Source organism: Petromyzon marinus, chromosome 6 (genome assembly GCF_048934315.1).
Source record: "Petromyzon marinus isolate PM22_M1 ecotype Great Lakes invasive population chromosome 6, UKy_Petmar_22M1.pri1.0, whole genome shotgun sequence".
NCBI lineage: Eukaryota > Metazoa > Chordata > Hyperoartia > Petromyzontiformes > Petromyzontidae > Petromyzon > Petromyzon marinus.
The window spans coordinates 2,726,383-2,750,686 of record NC_133672.1 but is presented as its reverse complement, the minus strand read 5'-3'; the positions used below and the strand labels follow the sequence as shown (position 1 = coordinate 2,750,686).

Below are 24,304 nucleotides of genomic sequence, written 5' to 3'. Positions count from 1 at the left end.
AGAAAGGGTTCGGCTGCTCCAACTTTGGACTGCATGAATGTCAGAAAAAGCAATGGCAAGTAGGACGAGTTTACTCGACAAATGAACATATCTGTTGGAGACATTGACACTGGAAAACACCGCAAAAGTGGCCAAGGTTCCTTAAGACTCCTATCAAAAGTTAACCAAAATATAACAAAAAAATAATGAAGCAGAGAAATGGAAAAACATGCCCGCGTGCCAGAAGAAGAAAGTGTTTAGTCAGTACTGCCTTCTATGATATATGTGTATCGGAAACAGAATATGTGAATCGAAACAAAAAGTGGAGATTTGTATGCTTGGGATTGCCTTGAGAGACAAGAGGAACCATGTGGATGAAATGATAGTGGCAAGTTTTAAAAACAACACGTCAGAAAAAGTAAGTGGGCTTGTGCAGAACACCGTCACGGCAAGGGATAATGGCCGATGGCCAAGAATAATAACGGAGTAGCAGCCACGGAAGAGGAATCTGATGAGCTATAAAGCTCTTTTTTCACAGGAAAGAAAACGAGCCCGACAGCACGCTTATCGGTGGAACAGAGCGACGATATCGGGTCGCATGCAGGTACAAACTAGGTGGATTATTAGCTGACAGGATCGTGAGAGATGACTTGGGAAGGCCTTTGTGCAGCCTTGATTGATCAACGCTGATGATGACAGTGCCATGGTTGATCATTTTAAATATACTTCTCGCGTGTAACTGAACGCACCTCCCGTGCGTGTGTATACGCTGATAATTATAAGCTGTCGTCGCGGGAGGCCGTTGTGCTTGTGATGGCGTATACATCGAGCAGACAAGGTGATCGCATTACTCAGGGATAGTGACGGTTTCCAGGCGAGCATGCTGACGTGACGTCAAGCACGTTTTAACTGTTACCTGAGTCGCGTGACCCCGTGGTAACGATTCGCTCTGTAAAATATTAATTCTCATGTGAGTGGTGATGTACAGTGAGGGATAAAAGTATTTGATCCCCTACTGATTTTGTACGTTTGCCCACTGACAAAGAAATGATCAGTCTAAAATTTTAATGGTAGGTTTATTTGAACAGTGAGAGACAGAATAACAACAAAAAATCCAGAAATACGCATGTCAAAAATGTTATAAATTGATTTGCATTTCAATGAGGGAAATAAGTTTTTGACCCCTCTGCAAAACATGACTTAGTACTTGGTGCCAACACCCTTGTTGGCAATCACAGAGGTCAGACGTTTCTTGTAGTTGGCCACCAGGTTTGCACACATCTCAGGAGGGATTTTGTCCCACTCCTCTTTGCAGATCTTCTCTAAGTCATTAAGGTTTCGAGGCTGACGTTTGGCAACTCGAACATTCAGCTCCCTCCACAGATTTTCTATGGGATTAAGGTCTGGAGACTGGCTAGGCCACTCAGGGACCTTAATGTGCTTCTTCTTGAGCCACTCCTTTGTTGCCTTGGCCGTGTGTTTTGGGTCATTGTCATGCTGGAATACCCATCCACAACCCATTTTCAATGCCCTGGCTGAGGGAAGGAGGTTCTCACCCAAGATTTGACGGTACATGGCCCCGTCCATCGTCCCTTTTATGCGGTAAAGTTGTCCTGTCCCCTTAGCAGAAAAACACCTCCAAAGCATAATGTTTCCACCTCCATGTTTGACGGTGGGGGTGGTGTTCTTGGGGTCATAGGCAGCATTCCTCCTCCTCCAAACACGGCGAGTTGAGTTGATGCCAAAGAGCTCCATTTTGGTCTCATCTGACCACAACACTTTCACTCACTTGTCCTCTGAATCATTCAGATGTTCATTGGCAAACTTCACACGGGCATGTATATGTGCTTTCTTGAGCAAGGGGACCTTGCGGGCGTTGCAGGATTTCAGTCTTTCACAGCGTAGTGTGTTACCAATTGTTTTCTTGGTGAATATGGTCCCAGGTACCTTAAGATCATTGACAAGATCCTCCCGTGTAGTTCTGGGCTGATTTCTCACCGTTCTCATGATCATTGCAACTCCACGAGGTGGGATCTTGCATGGAGCCCCAGGCCGAGGGAGATTGACAGTTCTTTTGTGTTTCTTCCATTTGCGAATAATCGCACCAACTGTTGTCACCTTCTCACCAAGCTGCTTGGCAATGGTCTTGTAGCCCATTCCAGCCTTGTGTAGGTCTACAATTTTGTCCCTGACATCCTTGGAGAGCTCTTTGGTCTTGGCCATGGTGGAGAGTTTGGAATCTGATTGATTGCTTCTGTGGACAGGTGTCTTTTATACAGGTAACAAGCTGAGATTAGGAGCACTCCCTTTAAGAGTGTGCTCCTAATCTCAGCTCGTTACCTGTATAAAAGACACCTGGGAGCCAGAAATCTTTCTTATTGAGAGGGGGTCAAATAGTTATTTCCCTCATTTAAATGCAAATCAATTTATAACATTTTTGACATGCATTTTTCTGGATTTTTTTATTGTTATTCTGTTTCTCACTGTTCAAATACACCTACCATTAAAATTATAGACTGATAAATGTTTTTGTCACTGGGCAAACGTACAAAATCAGCAGGGGATCAAATACTTTTTTCCCTCACTGTAAGGGTTAGTGGTGGTGCAGTGGATAGTGCACTCCACCATAAACTTGACGGCGGACTGAGTTTGATTCCCGACCAGTGGTGAGTGATATCTGAACCAACCTCGCCTTCCCTATCCTTGACCCGTTACACCAACCAACACTGACCAGCGTGGTGAAGTATGGTCAAACCAATCCCCATGACCGACATTGCCATGAGCAGAGACATCCAGCAGGTGGATTGACAAGTGACGGGTCAGGTGGTGGAGGGTTGCGACACATGTATAAATAACGCGATCTAACCCAAAAAAATATAAATTGATAATCATGACCATGACTAAATGACCCTTTCGCTACGGGATAACGGGAGCGGATGTACATCGGAAAAAATGTTGACATCGATTAACTTTTCCTATTACGTAACTCATCCAGGAAAAATGGATAATTAAAAAATATAACGCTATTTTGCCATAGAGTTATTAGTGCACAGCCTGTGTACATTTTGACAGCCCATGCATAAAATATGAAAAGTAAAATGGCAACGATAATGCTCACAGATTGTCACAAACAGGATATACCCCCTGCCTTATATAGCATATATTGCATAGAAAAAGCAAACATTGAACATGCTTATGAATGCACTCCAATCCCAGCACAGTGTCTCATGGCTGAAAACCCGCTACGCCCAGTCTGCCCGTCTCAAAATGCATCATCGCAAACCCCGTGACACCGGATATCTGTAAACTCTGAATCGGTGACAGTCAAACATCGCGCGTGTGTGCACAAGGCACGAGCCGCGGGAAACCGGTTCGCTGCCTGGGTGCGCTTTTCCCCAATTACTCGAGTGACCTCCCCCAAAACGTCAACAAACGTGGAACGACGCATCGAGTCGTTTTCGTGGCGCACGTAACAACCACCTTCGCCAGGAGCAGTCTGTGAGATGCATTCAAATTATCATCCGCGAATTATACCGCATCCCATTACATTGAATGTGTGTGTTTTTTTTACAAGACACGAGAGAATATACAATTGTTTTTAAATGTACAAATATGGTACAAATGAAACCACAATGAATCAATTCTTGAATCGAATTGCAGCAGCTGATCGAATCGGGTGGTTGGGGGGGGGGGCACTGTCCAGACGGTACCACGAACGCGCCTGCACTGAGATTATTTAGATTATTCTGGTGCTATAAATTCTAGATTTGAAGTTTTCGTGACTGCAAGGATCCATACGCTTTGGTTATTTCGGTAAAGTCACGTAGGTGAAAAAAACCATTTATTTTATTTTTTTATTTTATTTATCTTTTCACCTACGTGACTTTACCGAAAGAACCAAAGCGTATGGTGCTATAAATGTCCAAATGATAGGCCACTTTGTTGAGCTATCATTTGTGGTTCTGAAAAATAAGTTCATACCTCAGTGGGCTTTGCCTGGTAGGATGGGGATGGTTTCGTGTTGTATTTCTGTGTGCGTGTGGGTGATTTGCTTATATTGCTTGTACTTTGCACTCCTATAGTGTTTGTGTGTACTGTTTTGTTATTGTCACGTTCTTACCCCGTGTCCCTACTGGACATCTGTGAAAAAGAGCTTTACTGCCCATCGGATTCCTCCTGCTGTCTAAATATTCTGCTTCTGACAACGCACTGCGCGCTCGCTGGCGTCCGTCTTGAGCGAGCAAGCTGAAGCACACACACATACACACAATGTGTAACGTCGCGCTCCCGATTAAAAAAAAAGCCTTTACTAAAATCTGCACGGAAGAGAACGAGCTGAATAAATTAAAGTGGGGCGCTGCCATCGTTTCGTTGCTAATTCCCCCCCCCCCCCCCGAGGCGTTCCATTTGTCCCAAGCCACTGCTAAAGTGTGTGGGAGTGCTGTAAATGTTTAATGAAGTCGTTCGGTGCTTTGTGGCGGGCTGGCGGAGTGGTGGAGGCGGGAGTGGGGGGGGTGCCCCATTGTATCCTGCGGAATTCCCCAAATGGTTCATTGGTGACGTCGTCAGAGTCCACCGTGGACGTGTCCCAATTGGTATGCATCAGTCGTGCTGCTCTTTCATTATTGTTTTTTTTTTGCTTCGGGGTTACTCTGCGCAGCCGAGTGTGCACTTGCGCTTTGTATTTTCAAAGTTTTTTTTCATATATGTGTGTGAAAAAAACAAATGAATATATTACCAAACCGGGTCACCCATTTCGTCGTCGGCTTTTAGGCACTTTGTTCTCTTCATGATACGCGACACCTCAGAACAAGGTGCGTGGCCTGTCAAATTAACCGCGGGCTCAGACCGCGGAAGCATTTTCTCTTAAATTCCAACGGCGAATTTGTTGCACGCCACGCGGTACGGCATTTCCTCGGGTTAATTGCGAACCGGGCTAAGATGCATCTAATAAACAATTCATACAAATCCCAGGGGTGAGGAGGGAAGGTGAACTCTCAGTGAAACCGATTTGGTTGCTCACTGGGTGTCCCCAGCAATGTGCTGCTGCTGCCCCGCAACGCAGGAACGACGATGCAGCCATAACCTACATTTGTTTTTGTTTTTTACCGAGAGGCCCAATCCCCCCACTGACGAAACGTAAATGAGAGGTTTTTTTTGGGTGGTGAGAGCGCGTAAATATATAAATGTGTCGTTAAACCCGCCACCACCCGACAGCCAACTAGTAAGGGTTGTGTCATGTAAACAGAACGTGCGAATTCGTCACCAGTACAGCACACCGGTGTGTTGGAGATGACAACCCTTACTAAATTGGCTGTCGGGTGGTGGCGGGTTTAACGACACATTTATATTTACGTGATCTAACCCCAAAAAAAACACTGTATTATGGATAATATTGGTCGCGAAAGGTGGTAAACTGACGAAATTTTACTGTGCACCGGTGGTAGAATTCTCCTTCGGCGTGTCTTGTGTTGGGTGGACATTAAATGAAAACGTTATTTCCGCTCCCGTGAGAGAAATCTCACGTTATTTGAAGCGCTGGGACGCACGATAAATTCACTACGCAGCGACACAATTATATCAATGGAAAATAATTTACGGCGCGCGTATTTGTTTAAAATAGAACGGCAGGTCAAATCTAAGAAGGGGCGTGCGGATGATGTTAATATTGACCAACTGTGTTGCTATGAAAAGGACCTTAATGTTTTTTTTTTAAAAATGTTATGCAAAGCATAGGTCATGATGAAATGCCCTGTACTGGTGTCAGGGAATGGGATTGAACAGTCTGTCATTTAACTATAAAACTCCAACAAGGCGTCTTTGATGTGCTGAAGTTATATTGGCTGGATTCTGAAAGCAGTTACCTGACCTGCTCTCTCATTGCATCCCAACCGGCTGCCTCTCAGACCGTTGAGGCTGTAAAATGTTCCCCGCCTCGACATATGAATCACGTGGCCATTTATCAAATATTTGCAATTTCAGAGGCACCTCTCGAGCATCCATTTTAATCACGGACATAAATTGAGTTAAATATGTTTCTTTTAGCTTTGTCGCCTAGCAACCCTCTACATAGGCATGTACAAATAATGTATTTGAACAGCATGGGGCGGACAGGGGGAGCACTGAGGGGGATGACTACCAAACTGCTGAAGGCTCCATCCCCTTCTAAATTGTTAAGCATCAATACTCTATTTGGTTGAAGTTTGTTTAACATTTGCCGAGTGTGTGTATGCCTCCCTATAAACAAGGTCACACCACCGGTCCTCGCCCCAGACCTCCGAGTGACAGGACACATTGCATGGGATGCCCCGGACACGTATCACCATATAGATACATTTTTTAATGTATGAGGTCTGCAAAGGAAGTGCCACTTTTAAACTGATAGGTGGTATTATCTCCAGCTTGACTCATGGTTGAACGTGTAACACTGCATCAGCTCAGTGCGCTGACGCTATAAAAAAAAATATCACAGACCGTTCAGGACAAGGGAGGTTTGTGGGCGCGTCGTTATCTTTTGATAACGGGGAAAGAAATGTTGGCTATCTAGTAGAAAAAAAAACAAAAATAAAGGTCATGGCTAAACAGCAAAAACAATGCTCCCTTCCTGCAATATGCTCATGCACTACACTGAATAAAATTACATTTAATTATCTGCACATGTTAGCAATGTTACAAATCACATTTCACAGACACGTTTTTTTACGGCTGGTTTTCTGTTCAATTGGACATTAATTTGAATGTCATTTTTAAACACATTCATGTGAATGTCAAATTTATACATTGACGCCTTTCATTTGCAACAATACATCTGGTTATGGGTCACACAGACGTGACAGTGTAAAGATGTACAGTACCATACAACCCCACGTGTTCTTACATGCAAATGAGAATACATTAAATTGACGTGGTGGAAATAATTATAACAAATGAGTGGGTACCATCACCGCAATGCAATACAGCCTTGAAAATTATTTGTTGGTGAATTAAAAAAAAAAACTCTTTCCCCAGCATGTAGGTCTGATAACACACTGGGCGTCAAAACATTTCAGTTTGCTTACACTGAATCAATGCTGCTGAAATGATGTTGTCGGGCCGTTGGGGTTGTGTACAACATTTCTGTTGAACGACAGATAAATGAAGGATAATTATTGCCTGCTTATCTTTTTTGTCGTCATTCAGTTTTTTTTTTCAGGAATGGATTGTCTCCGCTAATAATATCCAGGAATTCAACCAAATAAAACCGTACAAAGAAACACAACTGAGAAAAAAACGTCATAAAGGAGTGGCGCGGAGGGCAAAGTGTATTAAAGTCCAGCTGTCGGCACTTTATGACTGACCCACAGCAAAGAGAGCCATCGTCAGAGAGGCAAGGATTCAGAGGGCGAGGATAGAATGGGCGTCGCAGTTATACGTGGCCATGCCTGACTCTTCGTGTGACTGGCAAGGCCTATTAGACAGAACAGCAAGGACAAATAGCTCACGTTGCTGCCCGGCGAGCCATTGCTCATACAATTCTGATCGTCAATACCGGGTGAACCATTCCGGAAACAAAAGCCCCTGCGGGATATCACCTAAACGGCCCAGCTGTGAGCCAATCACTCATCGTTGGCAATCCAAATCCTTCGCTCCAAATCAGCAAACCCTCCGCTCCCTCGCCACCCCAACTCATGCCCATTAGGTAGTGCATTAACATTTCCATTTGCAGGTTGATATAATGTGGAAAATATGATTAAATGTAATTGTCAATTAGTGCCAGAAACAGACCTCTCTTTTTAGTTTATCTTCCCACACCTTGGTAGTAATATGACGCACGGTGAAATAGGCTTACCACGGAGATTTCTGGCGGTGTAGGTACTTGCTACGTTGGGCCCATTTCACCAAGCAAATTAGGGCAATAATACAACCGGATTATTCTTTGTTAGATCTGGATTGAGTGGCGTTTAAGTGGGATATCTGGATGTGAACAGATCCTGTCCGCTGCAATCTCGCATGTAATGAGTGAAGGGAGCTGTGATACAAAGCGGTTCAGGCAATGCACTATGAATTCTAGATTTGAAGCTTTCGTGACTGCAAGGATCCATACTCTTTGGTTCTATTCGGTAAAGTCACGTACGTTCTATTCGGTAAAGTCACGTACGACTTTAAAGTCACATACGACTTTACCGAAAAGTCACGTACGTGACTTTACCGAATAGAACCAAAGAGTATATTGCACTATGAACCCAACGACCAAAGTTCAATTCCCAACCACAGCTAAAGTAATATTTTAAACCAGTCGTTTATCCCTATTTCCCCAATCTACGACGATGGCGAAGTAAAGTCGAACGCCCACGTCTGGCACGGTATGGGGAGGCCTATCATCATAGCAGTTGATTGATGGGAATTCTGCAAGAGGTTCAAAAGAGTAAGACGAGGTTTTATCAGGAAACGGGGATTAAACATTGTTACACATTCCTTCCACTTCGATGTTGAGCTGCATACGAGGAGAAAGAGAGTTCAGAACATAACCTCAGCCAACTCGGCTTTATTGAAACGCCCGTTTCGACTTGGGCACGTGTCATGACCGAAAATGTACCCCAAGCCAATACGCAGCCTAACGACTATTTGAAAGTAAGCAAAGGTTTCCGATCGGTGGAAAGAGGCCTCCACGGTGATTGGTCTGGAGGTAGACTTTTAAAGGGTTTGGAGGAATGAGGTTTGAACGAGATCGATCGGAAAACAGAGAGAGTATCCGTTAGAGGGGAAGGACAGGGATTGGCTAAGGGAAAAACGAGGACAAGAAGGTTCGAGAAGGGGGGCTGAGAAATATAAAAGAGGTGGAATACGAGGAGTGGGGACGTTTGGAGGAAGTTACAAGCTGGAAGACAAGCACGAGGCCTAAGGGTCCCTTATTGTGGCTGTGTCCAAATAAAAGTGGCTCATACTACTTCGCCGTCAGAGTTGTCGCACACGGTTTACCGAAGGAGCCAAGTTTTCCGGAACGTGGGGGGGGGGGTGATGTTCATGTGCTCTGCGTGCTTTGACGCTGCTAATATTCTCATCTCCACTTGGAAGTAGTGCCGCGAGAGGGCTCTCATCCGTCGGAAGGTGTGAGTGAATCGACTGTGAGAGCGAATTATATACCACGTATGTTTTAAATGTTTGTGTGTGTGTGTTTTAAGTGCGCTGTTGTCGCCGTGCGATAACAGCGCACTCAACACGCGCAGTGGCACAGTGTTCACAAGTGCGCATATTGCCACGTGCATCTCGCCGTCCCGTCGTCGACGCTAAGTCGTCAAGATGGCGAGTCGTTAACGTTCACGATGACGGAGTCGGGGCGAGCGTCGGGGTGTGAGTGCTGCTGCGTGAGAATAGTGGAGACGGGAGGCGGGGGGGTGTTTAAAAATAGTGCACGCATATTCTTTGGTTCTTTCGGTAAATTCACGTAGATAGAAAAAATTTTTTTTTTAAAGTGAATAAAAAATACTAATGTAGACTGTAGCCTGGTTATTAAGTTTATTTGATTTTTTATTACTTTTTATAACTTTATTTTTTATTATTATTTTTCTATCTATGTGACTTTACCAAAAGAACCAAAGAATATGAATTCCTGCAGTCACGAAAGTCAAAATGTATAGTGTACGCACAAGAGAAATCGAGTGACTTGGCATCCTTTAGTACAATAGCAAGGGCGGGAATAATGTAGAATTAAGTTAAATAAATAGGGTGATCATTTCGGACCCAGGAACGCAACCATAATTATTTCACATAAAGTATATTATTTGTCAAACACTCAGTTTTGCCCAACACACCTTTTTCCCAGGAACGTAAATCCCCCCACGTGCATGGGGGTTTTATTTTCCCTGGGTGCTCCAGTTTCCTCCAACGTGCTAACCCTCACAAATTGAATCATTTGGCGGGACCTCGGGGTCCCGCAAAAATCAGGTCAATAATTATTATTTTTCAGTCCGCCCGCTCGTGATCCGGACAGCAACGCGCCGCCCCCGCCCAGACTCGCGCCAACAAGCGCCAGCAGCAGGCGGCGATCAACACGATGGGCGCCGCCCCACCGGCCAAACGCAAGCCCGGGGGGCGTCCGCCGCAGTCGCGCGCGGCGACAACGCCCTCCGGTCAGCAGTCGATCCTCAGCTTCTTTGCCAAGGCGAGCCCGCCCCCACAGTGAATTTAATGTGTTTATGTAATTTTTCAACTTTTTACGAAACTTAGTGCCCCGAGTAGCTCTCGACGAGGCCAATCGATTGACCACTAGTTTTGTTGTCGGTAAGGCAAGACTCGTGTCGCTACGCGGTTTTTCCCACCCCGGGGCAGTGATGGGACCCCGGGGTCCCGCCAATTGCTTCAATTGGCTGAAAACATCTTAATATATATAGAGGACCAGAGAGCCTGAGAGATTGTTGTCTCCAGCTGACCGCCTGGCGTGCGCGTGTGTATGTGCGCGCGCTACAAGTTGAAGTGATGAATTATATGATTACGTGGATTGCCAGCCAAGGTGGGGGGGACTTTTGGACACTTTGCGTGAAGGGCACTCCTCCAGAACACCCCCTGGGGAGCCCACATTTAAACAGTCAAAACTACAGATCGTCAAAGACATCATCGGCAAAAGCAATGGCCTCGAGCACTGACTCATCTGCAAGAGCACTGAAAAGCTCACACCTTAAAATGCCCATTACGCCGGAGCCGCTACTATCGGTTACTGGCTGTGTTTAATTACTTGAGTGATTTCAGGCCAACGCATACATCACCGGAGACGACCAGTGAAGAAATACGCACGACGCGAAATACGTAAGATGTAGCAGCTAGAGTTTCACGCTGCATACGTAACACATTTGCAGATACTCTTTTAACAGAACATAGATAAATCCAGCATATCAAAGATAATGCTATGCTTATTCAATGCATGTATTACAAAACGAATACAATATGGGTTTACTGCCTCACATTGGATCTAAACGCGACCGTATCTCAAGCCGGAACTGCGTCGACACTTTTCAAAGATACGTTTTATAGAACGTCACTGTATTATGGACATATTTCAACACAAAAAATATGGCTCAACGGATAAGCTGCCAAAACATACACTCAAAACGTAATCGTCAGTCTAATTGTTTTCCCAAGGAATGTACTGCATTGGGATGTTTGGCCAATACTATGCGTTTTATTTGTATGTGTTTGGGTGATTTGTTTGCCTTGTCCTTTTGCACTGCTATCATGTTTTTATATTTCTTGTTGTTGTAACGTTCTTACCCGCCCCGACTGGACATCTGTGAAAAAGAGCTTTATAGCTCATCGGATTCTTCCAGGATAAATATTCTGATTCTGAGTGTTTGGATACACTATTTGTGGGAAGAAACCAGAATTAAGCTCCGGACATCTCCCAGCCATCTTGTAGGCCCACCTCGACAACATATAGCGTGCCCTGGCTGTTACCCATCCGAGTACAAACCAGGCTTGAAATGCAGGTTACCTTCAAATCGTAACAAAACGACTTCAAGGTTTTGAGCTAAAAACGAATTGATCGCTTTTTACAATTACTGCACCATATAATGAAAACCTCTACGAAAAATGGAATGGTCCCATAAAACAGTTCAGCATTAAATGAGGGATATGTATTTACTGAAACACATGAACAACCCAACTGATGCTGTGTGTGTTTATAAATTATGTACCAGAAAAAATGGAGAACCCATAAATCATCGTTTACGTGCAGATGTCCTGATGAATATTTTGTATTTTTCTTCAACAGGGATGGATAATTTGCAGTAGGTATTTAATCGTGGGGGTGATTATATTATCTATGCCCGGCCAGGGATAGCATCAGTGGCAAGTGATTTCTGAACTGGCAATTCACCAACCTAGTCAAAAAAACACCCACGATTGACGCAGGGCAAGGGAAGCCTGCATGCAGCGGTGGATTGATAAATGTATCCAAGAAATAATATATCACACTAACATTTTTTAACCAATTAATATTCATAGCCATGTATTAATTGGCAACGGAAGAGGCTGCCAGGAAGGTTGACGAAAAAGCATAGAGTGCAGAGGTTAAGAACATTTGAGTGACAATTCACACATCGAAGCAAGTGCTGCAGAAGACATTGGAGATAAATCCTTAATTACACAATGTTTAATATTGTGTGCACTCTGCACTTCCAAAATTGACAATTTTTAAATTACTTAGCCAGTGTGAATTCCCCAACATTAAAACCGCGGCGTGCTATATGCATACACTATAATTACATAATGAAAAGCATTTAAAATGCAAAATTAAGATCGATGCTTTAAATGAAACAATCTGAGCAATAAAATGTCATTTCCCTAGCCAACGCCCAGCAGCCTTCCAAAGCAGGAAAATTAGATTTGTTTTTTTCCATCGCAAATGTATGCACACATTTGCAATAGCCCATCAGACATGCGGTGGTGGTGGTGGCATTCATCCCCATTTGGGGACACCGATCTGTTCGCACAGTAGCTTATGAACCCATTTCTCCTATTCGTTTGCTTTCAACTCACGCATGTGTAACAACATCATAATAAATAAAACACTACTTACCCCAAAACGTGACAAGCAATTTTCACTTTTCGCCACCATCTTAAATAGCCAACCCTTGGTTTTAATAACACATTTTACAAAATGTGTGATAGCACTTCCGGGATCGACATGAGAACATCATCTAATGGTAACAAGGGATTGTACAGAGCAACTGAGGCTTCTTAGCCATTACACATTCGAGCAGCCTGTTTTATCTGCAGTAGAAACAGCCACTATACCAATCAAATGAGATGAGCAATAGCTATATTATGGAAGAAGTGATTACAGTGTAAGGTTGTAGTGTGCCTGAGCATTAAGGCACACCCACAATGTGCCCGACTTTCTGGCTAGTAACTGGTATCCTGGGTATGTGACATGTTTTTTCATATTTTAAATATATAAGAACTATAAAACGTGTGTTGTGGCATACACGGAGGCACACACTAGAACTTGGAGGCAACACGCTTATTACAACACCTCAACAGGGTAACTACATAAACGTACGGGATAACGACATAGGTGGTAGCTAACTTCCACTAGCAACTAAACCACGATGGGCAACTACATAACCGTGTCAGGTCAGTAACGTACTGCCTGACCCGAATTGCCGATTGTGACGACCAAAGATCGGGGAGACGCAGCACGGCGGGCTGATTCCAGAAGACAGCCCGGATCGGCGCTCGGGACTTCCCTTATATGCCCCTGAGCGTGGCCTGGCTTCCCCCTGGCCACGCCCCCTTCTAGATCCTACTAGAGGGTTCTGGGCCTTCTGTCACGTGTCCATCTCGCCACCCCTTGGCCCCCACTCGCTACCCTCTCCTGGTCACGTGCCCTCTCGGGTTCACCCAGACTGTCATGTCCTGAAGTGCCCTCTCTCTGGACGTCACTAGAAGCATGCCCAATAGGGCCTGCTTCTATGCCATACACACTCTGGTGCGAGAGAGAGACGCTAACATGCACAGTGAAAGAGGGATGACATTGTCATCCTCTCAGCCGACAAGGGCAATGCCACAGTCATCATGGACAAAACCATATACAATAACAACATTCAGGACCTACTTAATGATGGTAGCTACACAACATTTAAAAGAGATCCCACCAACAACCTCGTCACAAAAACCAACATCATCACCGATTCGGCTTCATTAATTGAACAAACCAAACGGTTTTCCTTAAAAACCCTCTGTTGCTGGACCTCCCAGATTGTATGACTTACCAAAAATCCATAAAGGTACACCCCTTCGTCCCATCATCTCCACCCACCTACAAACTGCTCCAGTTTCTGTCTGAGACCTTGCAACCATTCACTGGTAAGACCACCTCATCTGTACTTAACTCAGCTCACTTGGGATCCTTAATTAAGGACATCTCACTATCTCCAGGTGATTTGCTCGTTAGTTTCGATGTAGTTTCTTTGTTCACCAAAGTTCCTGTGCCCGTCATCCTTGCAATCATTGAAGATTTAGTCCAACAAGGATTGAATGCTGATGTACTGGCCCTGGTTAGACACTGCCTCACCAATACATACTTCACCTGGAATGGAACATTTTACAAACAAGTTGAAGGCACCCCAATGGGTTCTCCCTTATCTCCGGTTGTACCCAATGTTTTCATGGAAATTTTTGGGACAGACGCCATCCTTGTGAAAGAGGTACGTAGATGACATGTTCGTCATCTGGCCACATGGCCGACCAGCTCTGCTCTGAACCAATTCCTCAACCACATTAATTCCATACACCTAGCCATCAAATTCACCATGGAGGTGGAAAAGGATGGCAAGCTACCATTTTTGCATGTTCTAATCGAAAAAAAGACCACATGGCTCAATGGGACACTCTGTCTACAGGATAGCAACTCATACGGATGCTTACCTAAAACCTGACTCCCACCACCATCCATTCCAGAAGAATTCCCTCATCAAAACTCTACACCATAGAGCTCGATGCATCTCCGACCATCATCACCTAGCCAGTGAATTGAAACATGTGCACCAAGCTCTCAAGAATAATGGACATTTGGACCACACAATCCGTAAAGCTACCACCACAACCGTTGGGAAATAACCATCTGAGGACTCAATCAAAACCATCACCTTGCCATACAAAGCAGGGGTCACCAAAAATATTTTAAAAATCTTGAGCAAACACATGATCCAGGCTCGATTTAACACAGTACATAAAAATAGTGATCTGATCCCATCTGTGAAGGATAGGATCACTGATATGCAATACCCTGGCGTCTACAAACTAAGCTGTGTCTGTGGCAGTAGTTACATTGGGAAAACTAAGCGACATGTCTCGGACCATGTTCGTGAGCATGAGGCAGATTTAATGATCAGCCACGGTAGGACCAACATATCGGGCGTGGCTGATCATTGTTTTAATGCGGTGGGCTCACACGAAATAGATTTCTCTAAGACGAAGGTACTTTGTAAGCCCATTGGCTATCAACAAATATTAGTTCATGAAGCCATCCATATATAGACACAGACAATTTCAACCGAGAGGATGGGTACAAACTCAGCAATCATTGGAAAGACGTCATCAACCAGTTTAAGTCATAACTGGCTGTGATGTTCCCATCCTGCCACCTTCCGATGTTAAAAATGTTTATTTTTCCCCGTGGCTTCGGCTCTCTGATTTCACATCAACAGGTTGAATTTATCGCGCCAACGTGGCCACCTCTGGTGGCTCTCCGATCTCACATTAACACGCTAATCTCTCACATTAACACGCTAATCTCTCACATTAACACGCTAATCTCTCACATTAACACGCTAATCTCTCACATTAACATTATGCTAATTTCTCACATTAACATCACTAGCCCCGCCCACTTCATTTATGACCCTCGGACTACGCCCATTTGAAACCTACAAAACAGTCGGCATTTAGCAGCTTTCCCCCTCTTTCCTCCTGATGACGATCGCTTTGTGTTGTGATCGAAACGTCGTAGTTTTTGGCTTATTTTATATGTGTTTTTATTAATTTGTACCCATCTACGTGACTCTTACCGAAAGACCCAAAGAATATGCACAGTACCACTCTACTTACAATAAATGGCGCTAGACGCCATAGTGACTCAATTTACATCACTACACGTGCAACTAACAAATGCCTTCCCCAACTCCATTTCATATTATAGAGAGATGGACTTAACTGTGACCAATAGTCTACTGAAGTTAAGGTCATATATCTCAACTTGTCCATATCGCACGTGCTGGTGATGCAAGCACTTTGGAACCCCTAAATCCGTTGGGCTGTGGGTTAGCCAGATGACAGTGCAGTAAATGGATTCTTGAATTTCATCATTTTTGGTATTCCCATTTCCTCCCAAATATAAAGTTCTCATGAAAGGAATTGTCCAAACATTCCAATGCAGGAGCCTCTGGAAAAAGACTACACTGAGAAAAACACTCTTCTTTTTACAATGTCTGTGGATCAAGGGCAGGCTTAGAGGGTGGAGGGTTATTTAAGCAAGGAATGATAGTTTAAGGAATGGAGGAGGAGCAGTTGTATTAAAGCATGAGCAAAGCCGCTTTGGGACATGGGAGGTGGAATGTGGAAATCACGTGGACATTTTTCATAGGTTTAGCTCATACCCGAATAATCCGACCAGGCCTTTCATACAATTTTCTAGAATACAATTTTCTAAAAAAAATAAGAACGCATTACAATATGGCTTTTTTATTTTATTTTATCCCTGAACAAGATGATGTGACAAGATCGCAAGCACTCATTACAGATCAAATTTCAATTACCAGAATAATAGTCACTAATTAAGTTTTTGAGAAAGTAGTTTATGCCTCTCAAATAATACAGCAGACTCATTAGTAATGGTTGACAAGCCCGGCTTTTAAATATTCACGCAATCGTACCATTACCCAAGTTGTATGTGGGTCAACGCAGCAGCTGCTGCATTCCTCTGCCACACTCACGCCGACGCTCGTGTCACAACGTGCACGAACTCGATTTCACTTTGGCCAAATTTTGGGAGGGCAGGGACACAAATTTTTCATTTAAAAAAAAACCACCACACGGCAGTGAACGATATCGGCGTGAACACCGAGCGTCACCTGGATAGGCATGAAGCTGCGTCTGAAAGGAACATTGGACAGGTCGATCGCATCCATTTCAGCAAGCATATAACTGATGTACGGAAACGTTACCTGCACAAGATTACACAATAATAATCCACGCCCTCCACCGCAGGTGCTAGAGATGGCCATGCAAAGCATGCAACCATCCGTTTTCCGGCCACCCATCGTAAAAAAAAAGATGCCTCTTCATTTACCCAGGAAAGCCTCACCGAGTCTTAAGACTCTTCTTAAGGAGGGTCCTGCACTCGGGATGTTTCGCTAATTCCATTCATGGGCGTTGGGCATATGGGAGTAAATCGGAGGCCCACGATATAAGCTGTAATGTTTACAAGGGGGTAAAACGCCCGAAGCTCTTAAGAATCCATTGCTGTTGCTGCCCTCCCCTAGCTGTCTCGCAGCCCCCACGCCCACCACATCTGACGTCGCCGCCAGACTCCGATACAAGTGCTGACCAGGGTAAACCCAGCTTGGCTTCTGAAATCTAACAAGATCAGACACAATCGGGGTCATTTGGTCAAATCGAGGGTGATTTGTGAGGTACAATACCGGTATGCTATTATATTATATTGCTTAAAAAATATATTTGGATGAAAACGTTGATCTGCTTGATTTCACACGAATTAAAAGCATCGGAACAATGAACTTAGTGGATGTGGCAGCTACTTTGTGGGGATTAGGATTTTAAGTGTAAAAAATAAAAATTCTGCAATTTTAAACATCTGCAACACATTTCTTAAAACGTGTGCATGTTATAAAGCATCCCCCAGAACAGAGACCCCAGTAAATGCAAATTTAAACTATTTATTTAATGCGATGATATAAATAATATACATATTATCTTCTGCTTTGTGTCTCACCAAAAAATATTTTCATTGTTTCGGCTTATTGGCGTTCTACACTTAGGTATACGAGTAGCTTTTGTAAAAAACAGACTGTCAACAGGATCGAGTGCGCTAAAGAAATGTTACCGGTAACAGTAATCAATTTAAACGATTTGATTTCATTGCACAGTTACACATGACGAAGAATATTATTCAATTTTTATAAATCTGGTATGATTTAAAATATATATATTTTTTAAACACACAACAAAAAGAACTGGAGAATGAAAAAAATAACCTAAAGAACAATAAATGGAAAATGAAGGTTCGGGAGATGAAGGAGAGATTGCTGAGGTAATGAGGTCTTTGGGGAGATTGGCACTCAAAACCCAGCATGAAAGTGGCGTACCTCTTCCTCTGCACTCCTGGCTCCAAAGCAAAGCTTTGTACCCATTACAAAAACTGTGATAATTACTTTATATATATAAAAAAAATCCACAATTATTATAATCCTTAAGCACATGTTTTATCCATTCTGTATGTCCCAGGGACATAGCTGATGTATTTCATGAAGAAAAAACAATATACTGTATATATATAAAAAAAACTGAAAATGGCTCAAAGTATTTGGGGCACATTAATGTCAAGTGTATTGATTCGTTGGCAATGTTAATGTTTTCATATAGTGCAGCAATAAAGACCAATGCATACAGAATGTTATGGCTCTGTATACAAACCCACTCATTCTTCCACTGTAATTGATGGAGCCAGCTGATCCGAGATATATTGTTTTGTTGAGGACACATTTGTCATGTAGAATAACATGACAAGGGTCATATACTCTATATATACACACACACCCTGCCTGTGAAATATAAATGAATACTGTAAATCAATGAGGCATTATTTCAACAAAGACTGTTGAGCAAGGCAAAGTGCCTTTAAGGGTGGAGTAGCCAACCAAAGTCTGAACCCTGCCACACACAAAAAAATATACCAAACACATACAGTACACTACGGCATTTATACAGTCTATAAATACATATCACGTATACAACTGCTGCTGGTGTGATGTCGAGACAATAAACATCATTTGCAAGGGAGCGAGCTGTCACCACTACCGGCTGCTTGGACAGAAATGTAATTTCCTCACAACGAGTTGACAAATGAGAGCCGGAGAACACGGACCAGCATTCATTACAATGTCCGACACAGGGCAGCTTTCTGTGAGTTCACTATATTTAAAAAAAAAATCCGCTACAGTACTATATTTGCCAATGCAACTGCGGGAGTTACGCCGTGTTTTCAGGAATACAATGGACTGACGTTGCTCTATTTTTACCGGTGCCGTGAGTGGTGTGTGTTGCCCAATGGCTGCTGATTGGGCGAAACAGTAAATCATTCTTAGAGATGCATTCCAACGCACCCGGGGACAATCGCATCGCCTCGCCTCTGGTTATAATGACACGCGCGTCTTGCAGCGGCGCATCGGAGAGTCGACGTGGGAAGAGGGGGTGTGGGGTTTGGGGAGACCCACCTGGATAAAGCTATTCATGGATTCCATCGACAATAAAGGTTTAACCTACCCTGCACGTGACAGCCGCCTCCACGCTGTGCGCGGGTAGGTGGAGGGGTGGTGCCGGCGGATGACAGCTTCCTCGCAGACGACACCGAAGTCGACCCCCTGGAAGTGTCTCTCTCGAAATTCACTCTTATGCCTCCTGCTCTTCCCTGCCGAGCTGGGGAGGCAGCGTCGGCTTCTCTTCCCCGAGTCCCAAAAACGAGGAGACGCGGCGAACGCCCAGGTTGTTGTTTTTTTTTTGTAACGCAACGAGGAACGCACAACTGGTTATTATGTCAGCCGCGCGCAGAGTATTAATTTCACTTGCCCCCCCCCCCCACCCTTGGCTCGTATGTAGTCGGGACAAGATGAGTCGATTCGCGCGTGCGTTCGTTCGTTCGTTCTCCTGGATGCTTCGCGCTCTGGGGTGAAGAAGATGCGGGCTCTGTGTGTGTGCGAGCGACTAGGCAAGCCAGCAAATCAGAAAATAAAAAAACGTTTCGCGAGCCCAAAATCCCTTCCGTCGCTGGTCCGATGACAATTCACGCGCGGGTTGGTCAACCGCTGCCCAAACCAGCAACAAACAAAATAACAGGTAAGAAAAAATAACACAAACGCTGTAATAAATAAACAAGCCTCGAGAGAGAGAGAGAGAGACACACACGAGACTGTTACTGCCGTGGCCGCTACCGTGTTGTAGCGTGTGTGTGTGTAAAGACAAGGTTCCCTCCAACAGCATGCGCAGGCAAGGCAGCCCCTCTCACCGCCACGCTCAGAGCTTCTCTCCCCGGAGCAGCTGTGACGTGGAGTGGCTTAAGACGACGCTGCGATGTGTGTGGGGGGGGGGAGGGGGTGGTTGCGGAGGGATGTGCGCGCAATGGAGAGGTCTTCGTTTCGCCGCCGATTGCGAGGCTGGGCGCCGACCGAGGAGAATCCTCGAGGCGAGAGACTCCAACGCGTTGAAGAGAAGCTGCGCGCAGCCAGCGGTGTCGTCCGCCACCTCGCAGTGGTCTTGACAGCCGCTGGGTGGTACGATCCGCCTTCCTGCGCAATTTAAAATTCGGCATCACCCGAAATTGTTACGTCCTCGTTTTCTTTGTTTTTTTTTTTAACGCACATTTTTGTATCGCCTTTACTCCAATTATATCTCACACCGGCCACACCCCCTCCACCACGGTACACATTCATCATCACCGCTCCTGGCAAGTACCACTGCTGGATGAACGCCTGGAGCAAGCCGCCTAGCCTCTCAACGATCCTGCGATGTAACAAATCCACCGATAGCATGAGCACACGGAACTGATTTCATCGCTCCGTCTCTCCCGCTAGACGACCTCGCGGACACGTTCCGTTCTTCGCTGCCACTCCGTTATTATTATCGTCCTTCTTCGATATGTGTCCTCCCCAAACGCACTTTCATTTCGAGTTTGAATATAAATCGCCGGTGGGTTTTAGCTACGGCGTCATGTAATGGGGCTTCTCAAGACTTTGTCCACGTGTACGTGTGTGGGGGAGCGGTGGTGGAGTGATTAGTGCACTGCACTGCGAACCCGGCAACACGAGATCGATTCCAGGTCACGGTTGATATCAGGACCGGTCCCTTGACTCAGATTTAAAATCAGTACCTGCTGCGGTGTGTACCACGGTAATCTAACGGCACTCGGGAGACAAAGGTGGCCTCGGGCGAAGCTTTGGCTACACCCCACCCCTTTAGTGGGTCGTGCCGGCTATGATTAGGTGACCGCAGACAACTCCCTTGTACCCAGAGCCTGTGTGTGTGTGTGTTGGACTTTACGGGCAACTTTGTGTTGCGTGTTAATTATAATACACGCGTTCACGAAGCACATTCCTCGTCCGTTACACTTACATGAGCTTCCAAGAGCGGGTGTCAGAAGCCTTTCAACTCGAACCATCGTTGTGCAGGGCTTCATTTTCAGCCCCACTTCAGATCCGAATCAGAATCTGTATTTATACTGCAGGAGGAATCCGATGAGCTATGAAGCTCTTTGTTCACAGATGTCCCGATGGGGAACGCTACAGGTTCTCACTGATTATGCACTGGCACGCTGACCACTCGTTATTTAAATCCAATGCCATTTATCGAGCAATTTATGTACTGTAATACACAAACATAAGAATGTAAACTCTTCAAAGCAACCATGTCAGTCGAACCACTAAATGTTATACAAATCGATTCAGGGTATAATTGTATCCACATACCTTGACCCAAATCTTGTTGTTTGGTGTTGTTGAATCACCATATCGCTCACTGAAACTTTCCCAACAAGTAGAGTATGATGCCTTCCTGTCTATTTTACATTGCATTTTAAGGAAGGTAAAAATATACTTTAAATCGATCACATGTAGTACCATACATATAATAGTGTAGCGAGAGCCAGTTTGGCCACATAATGTACACAGCCATGTAACGCAATGTATTATTTGTTGTACAATTATGCACAATTTGTTTTACATCACCTCCGTTTCATGAAAAAGGTCGACAGAACGTGTGCTGCCCATTTCTGCCCATTGCTTTTTCCCCTGCTGCCCCCTGATGCACATTATACGTACAGCAAGGCACGAATGAATAATCCTCATGAAACATTGCCAGAGATCCGTCTTTCCCGTACTGCCCTCTGTGGTCAAATTCTACCCATTGCTGCCGAATGCCGCCAATTGATGGCCATAATATTCACAGCAATGTAAAACTGTATAAGTGTTACTACAGTGTTTACTATCAGCCCGAACGTCCTTTACAGTTGATCGTCCCTTCCCTCCCTTCCCTCCCTTCCCCTCCCTCCGTCCCTTCATCCCTCCATCCAGCAAAATCTGTTTCGAATATAGCAGCATCTGTCCATCCGTCCGTCACTCTCTCGCTCCTTGCCAGCAAGCAACACTTTTTTTTCTAAACTAGTAACGATATAGTACGATGTAGACACCATTCGAGAACATCTTCGCTGTGCTGACACTCAGGTGGCCGGGTTCTTAACCCAGTGCGCGATCCGCTGTGCACCACCCGCTCCAGACTCTTGAGTTATGAGTCGAAAAATACATAAATCAAACTTGCGTTGCTTTTTATATTATTTGGGTCTTTCGGTAAAGTCACGTAGATAGGTTTAAAGAAAATAACAAAAAAATACGTTTCGATCGCAACACAAGCGGTCGTCATCAGGAAAAGGGGGGTTATCTTCTAAAGACAACCGGTTATAAATGTTTGAAAGGTGTTTGCGTTGCTTTAATAATAATAAATAATAAACTTTTTAGCGAAATCTGTTTTAAGAGTACTACGATCGCTTAAATGGACTGTTTTCCGTGTGCCACTACGCATGCATGAATGCGTTGGCATTACAAGCCTCCCCTCCATGGGACTGAGTGATCGTTTTTAATTACTGGCGCTAGGCGTTTGGATATGTTTGTTTGATACTCATGGAGAACCACCAGAGTAAGTCAGCAGTATAGTTATTGGATGTAAGATGCAGCCCTGCAAATGCTTGCTCACGCCACTGCTGGTCCACTCTTCCACGCTGATCAGATGTCTTGGGAGAAGTGGGAGTGCCAACACTTCACACACACCGCACTCGACCAACCGCTCAACGTAACTGCGATGTGCCCATTAATTCTGACATCTGGACATAGGCGGGAGTATTTGACGAAATGTGTCCATTGTTTCAACTGCCGCGCCTGGAGATCGAATCGAACTGGTGACCTCTTGATTGCAAGGCCATTGTGCCTTACCATTACACAATGCAGCAGCATCCCTGCCGCATTGTAACGTGGGTCCCTCGTCGCCGGAGTCGGTTTGTATTTCCACACAAGGTAATTTTCTCAATCGCCATCTCATTAACGTAACCCCTTCGGCACAAGAAACTCACTGTGCGCTTGAGGTTGCAAGCTCCTGCCCCACGACACAGGTCGACCCAATCTGTGTCACTCTGAACTTGTAACGGTGTCATTTGCCCAACTATCCCTTTCAAAAGAGGGTTTCGTTTGTTTTTCTCTCTCTTTCAGCAAGGTCGGTCTCTCGGATATAACTTCGCATAGTGAATCACGTTACAAAGCTGAAGGTGCGTCCTTGCAGTTTCTTGCTCACGCTACTGTTTGCAGAAAGGCCGTACGTTACAGGTAACTCTTTAAAGGCCCCCTCGAGTCTAGAGGGTGGTGTGTCCTCGGTGCGAGTACCCACACTTCACCCCACCACACGCGACTCGCCCGACGATCGACTAAACCGGGTGTATACCAAATCGTGAAGACAGTCGTGTTAATTATAATGAGTTCTAATGCTTTCCCACCTGATGACGGACGCTTGTGTTGCGCCCGAAACGCGATTTATTTTATACCCACGTAACTTTACCGAAATAACAAAAGATTATGGATTTCTGCAATCACGAAAACTTCAAATCAAGGTTATAATGCGTTACTTGGCAGCTCTTTGTTAAGCAACTTCTGGATGAAACCATGTACAGGTGCGAAAATTGATTCTTGCATCGCAAGACCGAAAAAGATGACACGGGCTTTGTGGAGGCCTTCATCCAGCAGTAAATGGAGAATGGCCAATGATGATGAGTACATACAACCATTGTAGGCCTTTGTCAATACGCTTTTGGGTGAATGCCCTCCCCGTGTCGTGTCGGTCAGGACGGATTGATCAACCATCGGGACGGGAGACAGAGACCAAGGGTCGTCCAATCTCACTGCCGGTGACACTCACCTCTCTCTTGCATTCCCACTACCAGTCGCACAGCGGCTCATCGTTACAGGACACGAGATACTCGGTATCCTCGCGGCGGTCGGTCTAAGTGTTGCTTTTGTGAAAAATGCAATTGTAGCCGTTGAAAATTAGCCATTAAAAAGGTCACTTATAATGCCTTTCTGCTGGTTCTAAAGTGCCCAGACGCGCGCATGATACGGCTTTTATGGTAGCTGTATCGAATGCGGACACGAGAGAAGCGCAAATGACCACCGAGAGTCCTAATCGCCGACCGCTTAGTTTCGAAGTGCGTTGATGTGGCTGTTAATATTGCGGTCTGTTTTCTGTTTTATTACATTTGTAAATGTGTGGCTCGCAGATATGCATGATTATCTCCGTGCGCAATAACGCTTATCTCGACCGGAATAACCACCGAGGAGAGATGGAGCAATGCAGGAGCGAGATGGATTGTTGCATTCCGCCGGAGTAAGGCCTTCATCCAGCAGTTGAAATATTTTTTTTTAGTGACGAAATCACCCGCGACGCCCCCGATCCCTTATCTCAGAAGCTAAGCAGCTGTGTCAGGCTGAGGGGCTACGCAGTGGGCAGCAGATGCGAGTGCAGAACA

The 24,304-nt window shown here is 44.9% G+C and overlaps 1 protein-coding gene across 5 annotated transcripts in view; it reads right to left on the bottom strand.

Annotated features, from left to right (window-relative positions):
- The window catches only part of LOC116939667 (guanine nucleotide-binding protein G(I)/G(S)/G(O) subunit gamma-2), a 38,781-nt gene extending 18,584 nt beyond the window's left edge, over nt 1-20,197 (bottom strand). For 2 of the 5 annotated variants that reach the window (XM_032948374.2, XM_076063865.1), the window contains exon 1: nt 19,754-20,197. Coding sequence is in view for 1 of the 5 variants with exons in the window: in XM_076063865.1 (XP_075919980.1) it covers nt 19,754-20,056 (303 nt within the window). In the remaining 4 variants the exon portion in view is untranslated. Of the gene's footprint in view, nt 1-19,010 lie in introns of all 5 variants that reach the window. The other 3 variants (XM_076063868.1, XM_032948373.2, XM_076063867.1) reach the window with 3 other exon arrangements.
- Between the last annotated feature and the right edge of the window lie 4,107 nt (nt 20,198-24,304).